We start from the raw sequence: 13,242 nt of genomic DNA, 5'->3' as shown, positions 1-13,242 counted from the left end.
GGTAGAGTGCTTGCTTTGCACGCCTGAGGCCCTGGGTTCGATTCCTCAGTACCACATAAGCAAAAAGAAAAAAGCCAGAAGTGGCGCTGTGGCTCAAGTGGTAGAGCGCTTGCCTTGAGCTGAAGAGCTGAGGGACAGCGCCCAGGCCCAGAGTTCAGGCCCCACCACCAACCCAAAAAAAAAAAAAAAAAGTTGTGTTAGTGTGGGCAAGTCATGTAATCTCTCTCTGCCTCACTTTCCTCATCCATGAAATGGGACAGTCACTATGCCTGCCTGCAAGCACCAGATGTTGAGTCCTTTATACACCTAAATGCTGAGGGAGGGAGGTAGAAGAGTTGTAGAACACAGAGAACTCTCTCACAAGTCCTTTGACAATTGCTTGCAGGTTGTGACAGGATATGAATAGGCTTCAGAAGAAACCTGTACTGTCAAGGCCTACAAAACCATTCTCCTCCAGGAGGCCATCATGTGGGAATACCTCAGCCTGGTGGGCCAGCCCTTCTTCCTTCAGCCTCTCCCAGGCTCCTGCAGCACCTAACTCTTCCCTCAGCTTGGTCTGTCAGGGTTCCTAGGAGGGGCCCAGAGGTGGACATGGTGCTAAATGACCACAGCACCTGTGGTCTCTGGAAACTGTGTTCTCGCTCTAGTAAAAATCACAGCACACAGTGCAAGATGTTTCCACTTGCTCATCTCTGCTCTCCCTTCGTGGGTGCCCTACGTTCAAGTAAAGAACACAGCCCAGCAATGAGTCCGAGTCACCTCTACCTCACTCTCCCTAACCCTTGGCCTGCCTGATGCCTGAATCCTTGCAGCTCCACTCAGGTCATGAAGGTCAAGTCCCAAGATTGATGACCTCCACCAAGCATGGCCTGAAGCTCCAGTAGTACCTCTGAACCGGACTTGAGGAAATCACTTCCCAGCTCAGGCCTCATTTTCCATCCAAAAAATGGGCAACCTAACTCTGTGAGGGGCTAGGGACCATGTGTGTGAAGCTCATAGCACCCACATGACCCCTACTCCTTACAACAAACTAGCCAGGGAGTCTGTCCCCATGCCCTAATGAATGGTAGCCACGACTGTGACAGCCACCAGAGAATGCCAGTCACAGGGGCTAAATAGCACATTCTTCCTTCTCATCCCAGCCCGCACCCAGGAGGGGATATATGCAAGGCCACACAGGAAGTCAGGGTCAGAGCCAGGTGGCCCCTCCCAACCTGGGCAGACCTGACCCCATTGCACAAGCCGACAAGACCGATTTGAGGAATAAAGTTGGGGTTCTAGGGCTGGGCCTTCACCTGGGGGAAGCAAGGAGCTCAGCAGCCAAATCCACAGAGTGAAGTTTATTCCCAACAAAGTTCCCCTCCCCCCTCCCCAGCCCAGGACAGGGACCGACAGGCAGGGGCAAAGACAAGGCTCTGAGGCTCCGGTGGGTGACTGAGGGGCCTCTGAGAAACAAGGAGGAGCCCTGACCCCCAGGCCACATGGTATCTGGCTCCTCCTTGTTGGCCCCCCCACCAGGATGAGTCCTCCATGCCTCCTGCCCCGCCTCGGGAGGGGGAGGGGCGCTGGCTCCTGGGTAGTTCCAAAGTGGAGTGTGAAAATAGAGAGATATATATTTCTGTGCAGTGGGCAGTCCGGCATGGCACTCACACCTCTGTCTGGAAGTCACCTTCCGGCGGTTCTGCGGGCTCCCAGGCGGCTGTCCGGTGCAGGGCCAGCCGTTCTCGGGGCTTGGGGGGCAGCGAGCCCAGTGTCATAGATTTGAAGGTGCTCCAGCTCTGATGCCGCCGATGCTGAGACAGGCCAGGACGGTCCCCAGGGCTGGGCTTCTCCTGTGGAGGGAGCCAGAAGAGCCCATGGTGAGGCCTAGGAGCCTTCACTAACAGTACCAAACAAACGGAGGAGACCCCAAAACATTGCCAGCATGGCAAGTGTTGAAGCAGCGTTCATACACAAATGCATCCCCTCCTGACCTCTGTGCAGGTGGCTCCTGTCTACCCCCTCTCCCCCGTCCCCAATGGCTCATCCCTGCTCACTATCCACAACACCCTCACCCACCCCACCCAGGGTGGCCCCACAACAGTTGGTCCAGCAATGAGGAGGCCTCCGTTGAAGCTATCCAGGCAGAGGAGGGCAGGTTACAAATTCCCCAGAGCCCACTTCACCCCAGTACTTATTCGGGACTCACTCAGCTGTCACACCCAAAGACGCATGCCACTTCTTCTGTTGTGGGAACCACAGGTGTGGGTTAACAGGGAGCCTCACCTTGGCTGCAGACTGGCTGTGGTAGCGGTCAAAAGTGTGGAACTTCTGGCTGAGCTCGTGGTAGAGTTCCGAGTGCCGTTTCCGGGTGTGCATCACCTTCTAGGAGCCACTGGGCGTCAGAGGAATGCTCCTCTGGGCAGCACTGCGGACCAGCTCAGTCCCCTCTTCCGAGGGCACTCAGCATCCTGGGCCCCATATCCCTGCCGCCTGCTGGCCCCTTTGGAACCAGGTTGGCTCTCACCTCACCCCACTGCTTCAGGTTTGTGCAGGAGAGAACAGTGAGGAAGACCCCACGGAAACCACAGGCTTGGGGGCCTGGGATTGGACTTTGCAAAGGTGCCTGAGCCACTTTTAGGAGTGAATCCTCCAGACAGGTGCCCCACCCCCTAACATACGCACATCACTTACCTCAAAGTCCAGATCTGAATACCGTAGCTTCTTACGCTGGAGGGAGCAGTAGGAGGCAACAAAAGAGAAGACAGCTTTTCACCACAGGCAGGACTTTAGATAGAACACAGGGTACCCACACCTTCCCCCAACCCAGGCCCTAGGGTTAGGACTCATAATCAGAGCAGCCCTTGGGGTTGTGTGCTACAATGTGCAAGCACCAGCAGGCAGGTGCCACTGGGAGCTCACACACACCTAGGTCAAACAGCATATGGTAGACCCCTGACAGGGCAAGGACACCAACTCTCACACCAGATCACACAGCAGCCATGGGTTCTCTGTGCCTAGATTCCACCCCTCTAACCCTGCCCCTTATCTCTACCAGCCCCAGGCTCCCTTCTGACTGTAATCCTCTATTTGTCTTGCCAACACAGACTTCGGCCTTTAGAAACCTTCCTTGGACCATGCCTTGCCTCTTGCCCTGCCAGTCCAGGCCCTGTCTCCCTGGCCTCCACATCTCCTCACCCTGTCCTGAAGCCATCCAGCACCACTGAAGGAGATGTCAGAGTCAGAATGCTGTCACAGGGAGGAATCGTGAGTCTAAGAGCAACTTTCAGGGGAGTCAGGGAAGCTAAGGCTAGGAAAGGAAAAGCCGTGCCATTGCCTCCAGGCTCTCACAAAGAAAGCAGAACCATGATCTGAATTCCCCAAGTCCCAACCTGGTGGACATGTCACCACCCCTGGCCTGGTGACACCACTCTGGTTTTCTTACCTTCCTGCCTGCTCTGCCTATTCCTAGGCCATTATGCTCTGCCTCGGCCCCTCCCCTGCCCCCTCCACACGTGTCCTCCCACGGGTAGCCACTCTTCTTCCTGCCTGTTGCACAGTGCAAACACAGACCCATGTCTGCATATCCACCACCCATCACCATTGCCCACACATCGCTGACCCCCTTAAATGCAGCCACAGAGCCCAACACTGTCTCCTTATCAGTAACCCAGCCAGACAGGTTTCCACAGAGCAAAACCTGCCACATAACTGTTGACCCTTTCTAACACTGGAATCATCTTTTCTGTCTTTGTTACACCTTCTTACTTTTTGCCATCTGTGACAGGAGCAGGCACCAAATGTTCAAGAAACATTTTAGGAGAAAAACTTCAACTTGTGGCCCTTCTAGCTGCTAACTTCATCTTGTTTGTGTACAGGATAGGGAGCAGATTTCTGAGGTCAAACACAAGCAGCCAATCATGTCTGAGTTAGGATTCTGGGCCTCTTTCCTTATCCACATCCTCCGCATCCCTCCAATTAAGAGTTCGAGAATGTTCCAGAGTTCTACAAGAGTCACTACCACCTGCTTGTTCCCAACGATCCTTTGCAGGAATCAAGCTGGAGGGAAAGCCTACATGGACAGAAAACACTCAGCAGGGCTACAGAACGGGCTTATATGCTCTCAGGGAGATGCCCTGGGCAGCGCCCTGGGGCTGATTTAACACTACTGACCCCCAATTGTCTAACATTTCACTTTCTATTTGTTCTACACAGAATAAACAGCTTACACTCACTCCTTCAGACAGTCCTACAAAGAGACTGCTATGCGATCCTCGCCTCGTGCACAAGGAAGCAGAGGCTCAGAGAGATCTTGCCATGTGCCCATCAGAAGACTGGAGCTCAGAGTTGTGTGGCACAGATGCCCAGGCATGGCCCCTGTTATGTGGCTTCCCTAGCAGTACAGCACCTTGCCTGAGCCTCAGTCCCTTCAGAGGAGGCCTCATCCTAACCAGTCACCCCACAGTCAGCATCAGGCAAGAATGAAGATACTGAGAAGTGCACCCTGAGGCGTGAGGTCCCCGTCCCTCGGAGGAATTCAGGCACACCAAGATGTTACCCGGAGCTGCAGTGGATCCAGTGACTGCACGAGGAGGTGTTCTGGGGCACCTGGCAGTGTCCCTTCCTGGCTCCCACCCACGGTTCAGACATGGTCTCAGGTGCACCTGCGGGCAGAGCCCTGCCTCAGGCCCCTGCAGTCCCTCACCTCCAGTGAGCCCAGTTTCATGGTGGAGCCAGGCACCGTGCGGGGCATGGTCCTGCTGCGCTCCCCTGGTTCGGGCACTTGGCGAGCGCTGGGTGTTGGTGGTGGCGGTTGGAAGGTCATTCCATAGGGGTTCTGTAGAGACCCATAGGCAGGGCCCAGCCCCATGCCCGAATGTTCCACAGACAGGAAGCTGGGGTAGCCTTCAGAATGGGTGATTGCCTTGGCAGCCCGCCGGGGGGTCCCTTCTGGTCGGGCTCTCGGGGCCTCTTCAGCTCCTGCCCCTCCACTGCCAGGCTGCAAACTCAAAGTCCGCCGGGGCAGTACCATGTAGTCCCCCTCGGAGCCTGGCTCAGTGGGCCGAAGCCAGGTGAGGTCCAGCTGCTGCAGGCCACCCTCCCCACACATATACACAGGGTTGGTCTCCTGAGGGGGCGGCGGCTCCCCCAGGCCTGGGGAGGCTGCCATGGGCACCAGGATGTTCCCAGGCAGCGGGGAGAAGCTGAGGCTACTCTCAGGACCCATGAGGCAGGACTTGGGCTCTTCATCCTCATCCAGCGACAGGCGCGACAGTGTGCCTGTGATGGTGGATGGGTTGCAAGTGTTGACCTCCTTGAACAGAACTGGGGGTGGGAGGGGAAGAGAGAATGAGTCTTGAGGAGCCCCCAGATGCCTTTGCCCAGGCTGGGCAGGAACCAAACCCCAGAGCTTTGACTGACAGGGAAACTAGTACAGATGGTTGCCACTCTTACACACACCAAATGGGATAGGAAGACAACTGGCTCTGAGGCCCACAGAGAAGCAAGGCAGGAAACAAAGCCCCAGTGCTCTAATATGGGTCCCAACCTCTACCCCACACCCCTAAGGGAGCATCTCTCTAGAAACCAGAAAGAGACCCTGGTCAGAGTCATGGAAATGGCATGATAAGCAGGAGCTCCTGCTGTGCCTAAATTCATGTCAGTCCTACACCCCCGACCTGCCCAGGAACAGTGGCATTCTCCCCTTTACAGGTATGTTGCCTCAGGCTCAGATAGAGAGGTGTTTCCCTGGAGGTGAACGGTAAGCAACTTTCAGCCTGAATCACACTCAGGCCTATCTGATGCCAACGCTGGACTCCAGCATCCAGGCCTCCATCAGGGCTGCCCACAACAGGCCTCAAGTTCCCTTCTTGCTTATCCCTGGGGCCATTCTCAGTCCTACCCCAGTAGACTCACCTGTTTGACAAGCCAGATCCACATCCTTTTCAAAGTCTGACTATAGGCGGAGAGGGAGAGAGCAGGTGGGCAGAGGAAGGATCAATGTATCAGAGTGGGAAGGGACCCAGGCCCTTCCCCACACACCTCTTCCCAGTCCCCTACTGGGAGGTGCCACCCACAGCATACAGCCCAACAGCTCCTGAGGCAGAGGAGGCACTGAATAAGGGGAAAGACTCATCTGATTTCACCCAGTTTTCAGTGGTCAAATCCAAATCAAACCCAGCATCTGTCCTTGTCAAGGATGGAAGGTGAGCAGCTGAGGGGGGGTGGTGGTGGTGGCAATGCTCAGGCCTCCTCACTCACCAGGATCTGCAGCTGCCCATTCTTACACGAGTCAGGGGAGTCTTCACTCTCATCAGTCCGACACACGCCCATCTGACACTTCACCACATCCTGCACCTGGGGAAAGAGGGCAAGAGGAAGAAAGAATGAGTCTTGAGGAGTTCCCTACAGGACTCTGAACATAGATATACCTCCCACCCCAGGCACCCAGGTAGGAATAGAGAGAAAGACACAAATCCAGCCTGAAGCCCTAACACCTGGACTGGGCTATCAGGGAGATAACCCCAGGAAGCTAGAAGGCCAGGCTTCCCAGGCTACCAGCCTTTCCAAGGCCAGGGCCGCTCCTGGTCCCCCAGCAGGGAGAAGCCAGAGCCCAAACCCAGTGTGGCAGGCTGGCAAGGCAGGAGAAGCCAGCCCACCTCCCGGCGCAGGAAGCAGTGCACGGCCGTGATGACAAAGCCCTGCGCAGAATTGAAGACAGCAAAGAGGGCCTGGAAGAGGACGGAGCGGCGGTCTGTCATGGCCAGGACAGCAGACATCCAGGTGAGCGCCAGGAGGGGCAGCACCACACAGGAACTCCAAAGTGAGGCCCTGAGGGGATAATGGAATAGGATTTGTCAGAGTGACACTCCATGAGACAAAGTAGCAGGAGCCTAGGCCTCCACTGGGCTTGGGGACTGGCAAGGGCCCAAATTCCCAGACCTTAGGAGGATCCTCAAGCAAAAAGGGACCAAAGAGCCGCAGCCAGAGAAATAGAGCGCAGGGACAGACAGCATAGAAGTGCAGGGCAGAGCAGGGACCAGGAGAGGTGGGAAGGATGGACCACAGACACAGGGGCACTGAGCCAAAGCAGAAGCAAGATCAGGGGAAAGAGATGGAGAAGATGTCAGATGTGGACATGGGGAGTTGCAGGCCCCAACTTGGGGAACTTGGAAAAAATGCAAACGCCTGGGTCACGCACTGGGTAGGCTGGGGAGAGGAGGAAAGGACTAAAGACAGACACTAGCCACAGTGAAGAGAGCATGAGACTGACAAGAGGCACCCAGAAGAAAGATCAAACAGGCAGAGCATGCGAAGGATGCCAGAACAAAAGTCCTTGGAGTGAAGATGGGGGCCAGGGCCAGTGAGGAGGAGGCCAGCCTCCCAGCTTCCCATGGAGGAACGATCAGCTGCCTGTGGCTGCTCAGAGCCCTGGGCAGAAGGATCCTAGCTGGGGTGTGACAAGTCTACATATCCCTGGCTTCCTTGCAAGGGGAGGGCAGAGCAAAAGGCAGATGAGCCCTGGCTTTCAAGCTGCTCCCCTCCCACACCTGCTATAGCCCACAAGGGACAAAAGGGTCTGAAGCCACACTGATCCCACTTTGCCCCATTGCTCTGTACCCCCAGTGGAGTCAGGCACAGCTGCAGACAAGGCCAAGTGGACCATTCTGCCAAGGCAGAGAGATGGGCAGGTGGCCAATATCTGTCCTAGGAAGAGTATTTCATCACCGTTCAACCCAGCAGGGGGTGGATACAATGGTTTCTGAAGCTCTAGGGGCGGAGCCAACATCAAGAGAGGGTCTAATCACAGTAATAAGAGCTGTCATTGATTAACCACCAATTCTCTGCCAGGCCCTACACTGAACACTTTACATAGATTATTCCAAATTGTGATCAAAACAACTCCAATAAACAGGCCTGAAGACTAGTATCCCAATTTATAGATGAGGAGGCTGGAGTGTGCCCAGCTGGGCAGAGGAGAGGAAAGCTGGGACACACACACACCCTTGGTGACTCCAAAGTCCAACCAGTCTGCAGATGGTAGCCCAAGCTCTCGGCTCATTATTGCTTCACAGTAACAGTACCAGCCACCAGGACCCTCCAGAGCCCCTTGGCCCCGCACTGGTCAGGAAGGCTCAGGCAGATTTGCAGCTCCGGGTGGGAGGCTGTGCCTGAGGGTCCTTATGCTCTGGCATAGCTGAGATTTTACAATTCTCTGATGCTGGGGGAGGAGGGGTCTCAGTGTGATAAAACTGTCTACCTCCTTGATTCTGTCTCCAATTGATTGTGAGATTCAATGCTTCTGAAATCCTAAGTTTGATTCTGTGACAGATGATAAGACTATGATTCACTCATTCTAATGTTCTCCGCTTCTGATTGTCTTATTCTAAGATTCTATCGTGCTAACTCTAAGGTTCTATAGCTCACAAATTCTAAGGGCCTCAGAGTGGTTTAAGAAGGAGTTGTCTGTAGCTGTGCCTGGGCAGAACATTAGCCGGGAGCAGGGGTGGGGTGGGAGGGAAGGGTGGGCAAAGGAACCCAGCACCTTGGGGGGCACAGTCACTCCCCATTGCCCGCTGTCACTTCATTCACAAGCCCTGAAAAATGCATAGCAATTGGAGGGCAGGGCAGGCTCTCCTGAGCACTGGACTGATAGATAATCCTCCCTCCCCCCACCACAGGCACTGTCCCCCCCCTTTCTTTGCTCCCACCCATCCCCACCACCCCCCAGGACTAACATGGCGTTCCTGGCCGAGGCTGAGCTGAGCAGGGGGCTGGGGACCGCTCCACACGCCGAGCAGGGGAGGAGCAGGCTGGCCCAGGGGCACCGCTCCGACCTCGGGAGGGGGGGGTGGGGGGGCAGCACAGACATGGGAGAAAGGGGAAACACATGGGAAGCCGGGAGACAGGGGCAGAATGAGCCCCGAGAGGGGTGGGAGGGGAGGGCAGACGAGAGAGAAAGAGAGCTGGGTTAGGGTGGGCGAGGGGCTGCAGCTGAGCACTCCGGGCGCCCACCTTGCTTGCACCCTTGATGCCCCAAGGCCGGGGAGCCCAGATGGCATTGGCAAGCCCTGAGTCTCCAAGAATGCCCCTAGCCCACCCTCCCTGATGTTTCCAGAAAGGCCAAGTCAGAGACCCTCCCCTTACCCAGCCCTCTGCTTCTTGGACTTGTCTGAGATGCCATCGCGAGCCATGAGCTTGTTAAAGACGATGATTCCAATGAGCATGTTCACCTGCGGGCCGGAGGGGGCAAAAGAGAAGACAGGGTCACCAGGTGCCCATCAGGGATGGGCCCCTGTCCTCAGGTGGCAACTAGAGGGCAGGGAAGAAGCAGAAGGACAGGATGACAGGACAGAAGGCCTCCATCTCTCCCAGGATGCTGTAAAGGGAACATACCAGGACAATGACAGCTGCAGGGCCCACAAAGGCGTAGAGCAGACCGCCCTCCAGGGAAAGCCAGCAGCTAGAGTGGGGGTGAGGGGGAGAAGGGAACATCAGGTACCCAGCAGCTCTTACCCCACCCTCAAATACCACCCCTCAGTCTCTGCTATCTTGTGCGAGTTACCAGTTGAGAATGAGCCTCAGGCTGCGCTAGCGTGAGCTCTTACTGAAACTTGGTTTTCCCTCCAACAAAGGTCAAGAACATCAGGGCTATCACATGAAAGAAGGAGGCTGACCTCTGAGCTCCAAGGTGAGGGGACATTATCTAATCCTAGCACGTCTTTTTCACAATCAAGGAAACTGAAGCTCAGAGCTACAGAGGAATTGACCCAAAGACCTACAAGAGGTTTGAGCCAGAATCTTAGCCTAAGAAGGCAAATGCCCAGCCTAGACCCACACAGCCCCACAGCCCCAGCACCCATACAGGAGGCCCACGTACTAGCTGGATGTACCATATCCTTTGGTGCGTGTGAAGCCCACAGACACAGCCACCACCAGGGCAGGCAGACCTAGGGGAGCACAGGAACCATACTGAGAAGACTGTGGGTACTCAGGACCCTCTTATTTTCCCTGACTGCTCCCAGCCCAGATGACCCACATTCCCAGAGAGCTGGACCAGGGCCAAAGCTGGTTGCCCCTGCCACCCAAGGCCCAGAAGCAGAGCCCAGCACTGGCCTTGCTCACCCCAGCCCAGGCAGAGGAAGCGTTTGCGAACGAGGCGGGTGCGCATCCGCCCAATGACAGCCAGGTAGGACTGCCAGGCCTCGGTAAGCACCCAGCAAAAGGAGGACAGAAAGAAGAAATGCAGGAAGGCAGCCGTCATGGTGCATACGCCCTGCAGGGAGAGGGAACGGGAGGGAGTGTCCCTGAGCCGCTGCCAGGGTGGGAGGCGCCAGCTTCCCACACCTGCTGCTGGGCGCTGCTGTGACCAGCCGCCCACCAGAGCTCCGCCCCCGAGAGAGTCCTGCCAGGCACCCCCGCCTTCCTGCACCCACACACAGCACGACACGGGCCTGATGACACGCACACAACACTCCGCATCCGGGGAGGTGGGCAGGCAGGCCACCCACACACAGACTGGCAGACAGGGCTGACAGAGAGGGGGACAGACAGGGAGCCAAATAAGCCCCATACCAGGCATCCACAGTACAGAGTACAAAGAAGGCCAAAGAGGACAGTATGGGTCAGACACAGGCAGGTGGCACAGGAGGCCGCCCCAAATAAGAGGGAGGCCCAGTGCCACCAGCCCAACACACGTGCACCCAGGCACTCAGCTCATACACACGTTCACTGATGCATACACAAACATTCATTACTGAGTACACACACACCCCCTCTCCAACGCCCTCACATATGCTCACATGCTACTTCCACACGCACATACCCTTTCCCCAATATCCCTTAAAGACATCCACACAAACACACACACACCCCGCCACCTGCAGGCACGCCCCACCCTCAGCCTCTCACTTCCCCGGGAGCCTGCACCTGCCTTGCTCAGCACCCGGGACTGGCCCACGAGGATCAGAATATTGGAAGCCAGGATGGACAGGCAGAAGTTCAGCAAGATGATAGAGCGTTCGGATTTTATGAACCTAATGGAGCATAGCAGGCAGAGGCAGAGGTGCTGGCTGCCTGTCCGACCCGGGGTGGCTGGGTTAGCCACCTCCCACCCCATCGGACATCCAACCTACCTCCAGAAGGCAGCATAGATGGCAAGCAGTGTGAGCAGGGCCATGCAGGACACCGCACAGCCTATCACCAGGGGGACCGAGGGGGCGCCCGCCAGCTCCAGGGTCTGTGGGAGATGGGTTGCTGGGAGAGGGCAGCAGCAGGGCGCCCAGTCCCTGTCTGGTGCAGACAGGGATACTCACATGCAGAAGGACACTCACTATTGTTCACACAGTGCAGACCAAAACTACTCACACATGTGGTGCACACTTACACTCTTCCACATACAAGTAGATACACACACGGGCAAGCCCACCCACACTCTCCAGCAGATGTCATGGTTATCTGCCTCATCCCGAGGGCCCCAGCTCCATGTGTAATCCACAGCTATGCCCACTGAGAGGTACACTGAAGATCACCCAAGGCCTGACAGCACCATCAGACAGCTCTGGCAGCCCAGGGGTCTCCTCCCTTGCCCAGCATGACAAATCTCTCTTACTCACCAGGTCTTTGGGAGGCTGGGCCAAGACAGCAAAGGTGGACAGGTGCTGACACTGACAGCGTGTGTGGGCTGCCTGTGTCTCCAAGGTCTGGCAGCTCTCAGTATCCCAGTCCCCCAAGCTGGCATCTCTTGGGTGGGAGAGAGCTATCATGAACCTTGGGCCCAGCTCTATAGCCCTGCCTTTACTAGTGCTGCCCACTGGCAAGAGACAAGCGAAATAAAGGCCAAGGCCATATCCCTGAGGTAATAACAGGGAGCCCTAATATATTCTCTTGAGCCTTCAGGCCAAGGATGGTACCAAGATGCCACTGGGAAATTCCTTTCTCTCCTTCTCTTTTTTTAAAGTAGCTGTACAAAGGGGTTACAATTCCATTAAGGCAGGTTGTAAGTACAATGCTTCTTGGCTAATGTCACCCCTTCCTTTGTTCTCCCCTATTTTCCTCCTCCCATCCCTACCCTCAAGTTATGAGGACCATTTTCTATATAACGTACATTGAATATAATGACTACATAAAAGATTCCTCTTTTCTGACGGGGGGGGGGGTTCAAGAGCTGCCCCACTTACGCTCTAGAGTAGTCCCAGCTGGCACAGTGGGGATCTGTGGTACCCTGGAGAGCAGAAGACAGGCATGTAGCTAAGGGTGGGGAGGCCACCAACCCTGGTCACCACCCCAGCCGTGGCAGCTCCATCCAGGGCCAATGTCCAGCCCACCATAGAGAGAGACTACCTTCCCACCAGACAGGTCTCTGGCTACCCGTGTTGGCATATACTCAGGGTTCCCAGCGGGGCCTCCACTCACATTGATAATATAGGAGAGCTCCACAGTGATGAGGGGCTCTGCTGGAGGCTGGGTGGGAGGCCGCACGGTCACTGTCATCACCCGGGAAGTGACAGCTAGCGGAGGCCTGGGGAACAGACACTGAGGTCAGATCACGACACAGGTTCCCAGGAGAACCCTGAAGCTACTCTGGATGGGAGTGGAGGCTGCCAGGAGCCAAGACCCAGGGGAAAACCGAGAGCTCAATGGCCAGGAATTTGGGTCCATGCACCAAGTGCTGGATGCTAGCACAGCCTTCGGGAAGCAGTTGTATCCAGAGCCAGGTGAGGGGTCCCTGAGGATACAGGGCTGCTGGTGGATCTCTCTGCTCAGGTTGGACTCACCTGGGGGGTGGCAGGATGAGGCCAATGGTGCGGTAGAGTACAGCACCAATCACAAAGTAAGAGGACTCATCAGGGTCTGCGGTGAGGAGCCGCTGGTGGGAGTAGCCTGGCCCTGGGGGCACCGTTCCTGGGCCCTTCCCCCTGACAGGGTTGCCCACTGCTGCTGCTGCTGCTGCTACCGCAGCCCCAGGTGTAGCAGGCTTCCCTGGGGAGGAGAGGCTGAGCACCTCCTTGGGCAGGAAGAGACGGTCCTCTGAGTGCCGTACCCAGTCCTTCATGCCCCGGCGGCCCCGCATGGGAAAGGTGATGTCGCTGGACACAGCGGAGATGGGCTCCCGCTGAATGCTGATCACTGCAGTGGGAGGAGGCGGGCGGAACACACCACACCGCAGACAAAGGGAACAGACCCAGAGGAAGACACACACCACAGAAGGCAGTACCAGGATTGGTATGAATACAGAGAAGTGGGCAATGCAGAGGTGGAGTG

The 13,242-nt window shown here is 56.3% G+C and overlaps 1 protein-coding gene across 4 annotated transcripts in view; it reads right to left on the bottom strand.

The window, feature by feature from the left end:
- Positions 1-1,325: 1,325 nt before the first annotated feature.
- Positions 1,326-13,242, bottom strand: part of Adgrb2 (adhesion G protein-coupled receptor B2) — a 29,028-nt gene continuing 17,111 nt past the window's right edge. Inside the window, exons 12-29 of one of the 4 annotated variants that reach the window (XM_013020542.1) lie at positions 12,756-13,107; positions 12,394-12,499; positions 12,159-12,202; positions 11,595-11,721; positions 11,115-11,218; positions 10,913-11,015; positions 10,105-10,255; positions 9,860-9,929; positions 9,376-9,442; positions 9,127-9,212; positions 8,718-8,816; positions 6,639-6,810; positions 6,241-6,336; positions 5,896-5,935; positions 4,685-5,304; positions 2,674-2,709; positions 2,266-2,364; positions 1,326-1,832 (exon numbers count right to left, since the gene is read on the bottom strand). In XM_013020542.1, the coding sequence (XP_012875996.1) occupies positions 1,647-1,832; positions 2,266-2,364; positions 2,674-2,709; positions 4,685-5,304; positions 5,896-5,935; positions 6,241-6,336; positions 6,639-6,810; positions 8,718-8,816; positions 9,127-9,212; positions 9,376-9,442; positions 9,860-9,929; positions 10,105-10,255; positions 10,913-11,015; positions 11,115-11,218; positions 11,595-11,721; positions 12,159-12,202; positions 12,394-12,499; positions 12,756-13,107 (2,558 nt within the window). In that variant the 3' untranslated portion in view covers positions 1,326-1,646. The remainder of the gene's footprint in view (positions 1,833-2,265; positions 2,365-2,673; positions 2,710-4,684; positions 5,305-5,895; positions 5,936-6,240; positions 6,337-6,638; positions 6,811-8,717; positions 8,817-9,126; positions 9,213-9,375; positions 9,443-9,859; positions 9,930-10,104; positions 10,256-10,912; positions 11,016-11,114; positions 11,219-11,594; positions 11,722-12,158; positions 12,203-12,393; positions 12,500-12,755; positions 13,108-13,242) is intronic. The other 3 variants (XM_013020544.1, XM_013020545.1, XM_013020546.1) reach the window with 3 other exon arrangements.

Source organism: Dipodomys ordii, unplaced genomic scaffold (assembly GCF_000151885.1).
Source record: "Dipodomys ordii isolate 6190 unplaced genomic scaffold, Dord_2.0 Scaffold51, whole genome shotgun sequence".
Taxonomy (NCBI): Eukaryota; Metazoa; Chordata; class Mammalia; order Rodentia; family Heteromyidae; genus Dipodomys; species Dipodomys ordii.
The sequence above is the reverse complement of the archived record's forward strand: the minus strand, read 5'-3'. Positions and strand labels throughout refer to the sequence as shown.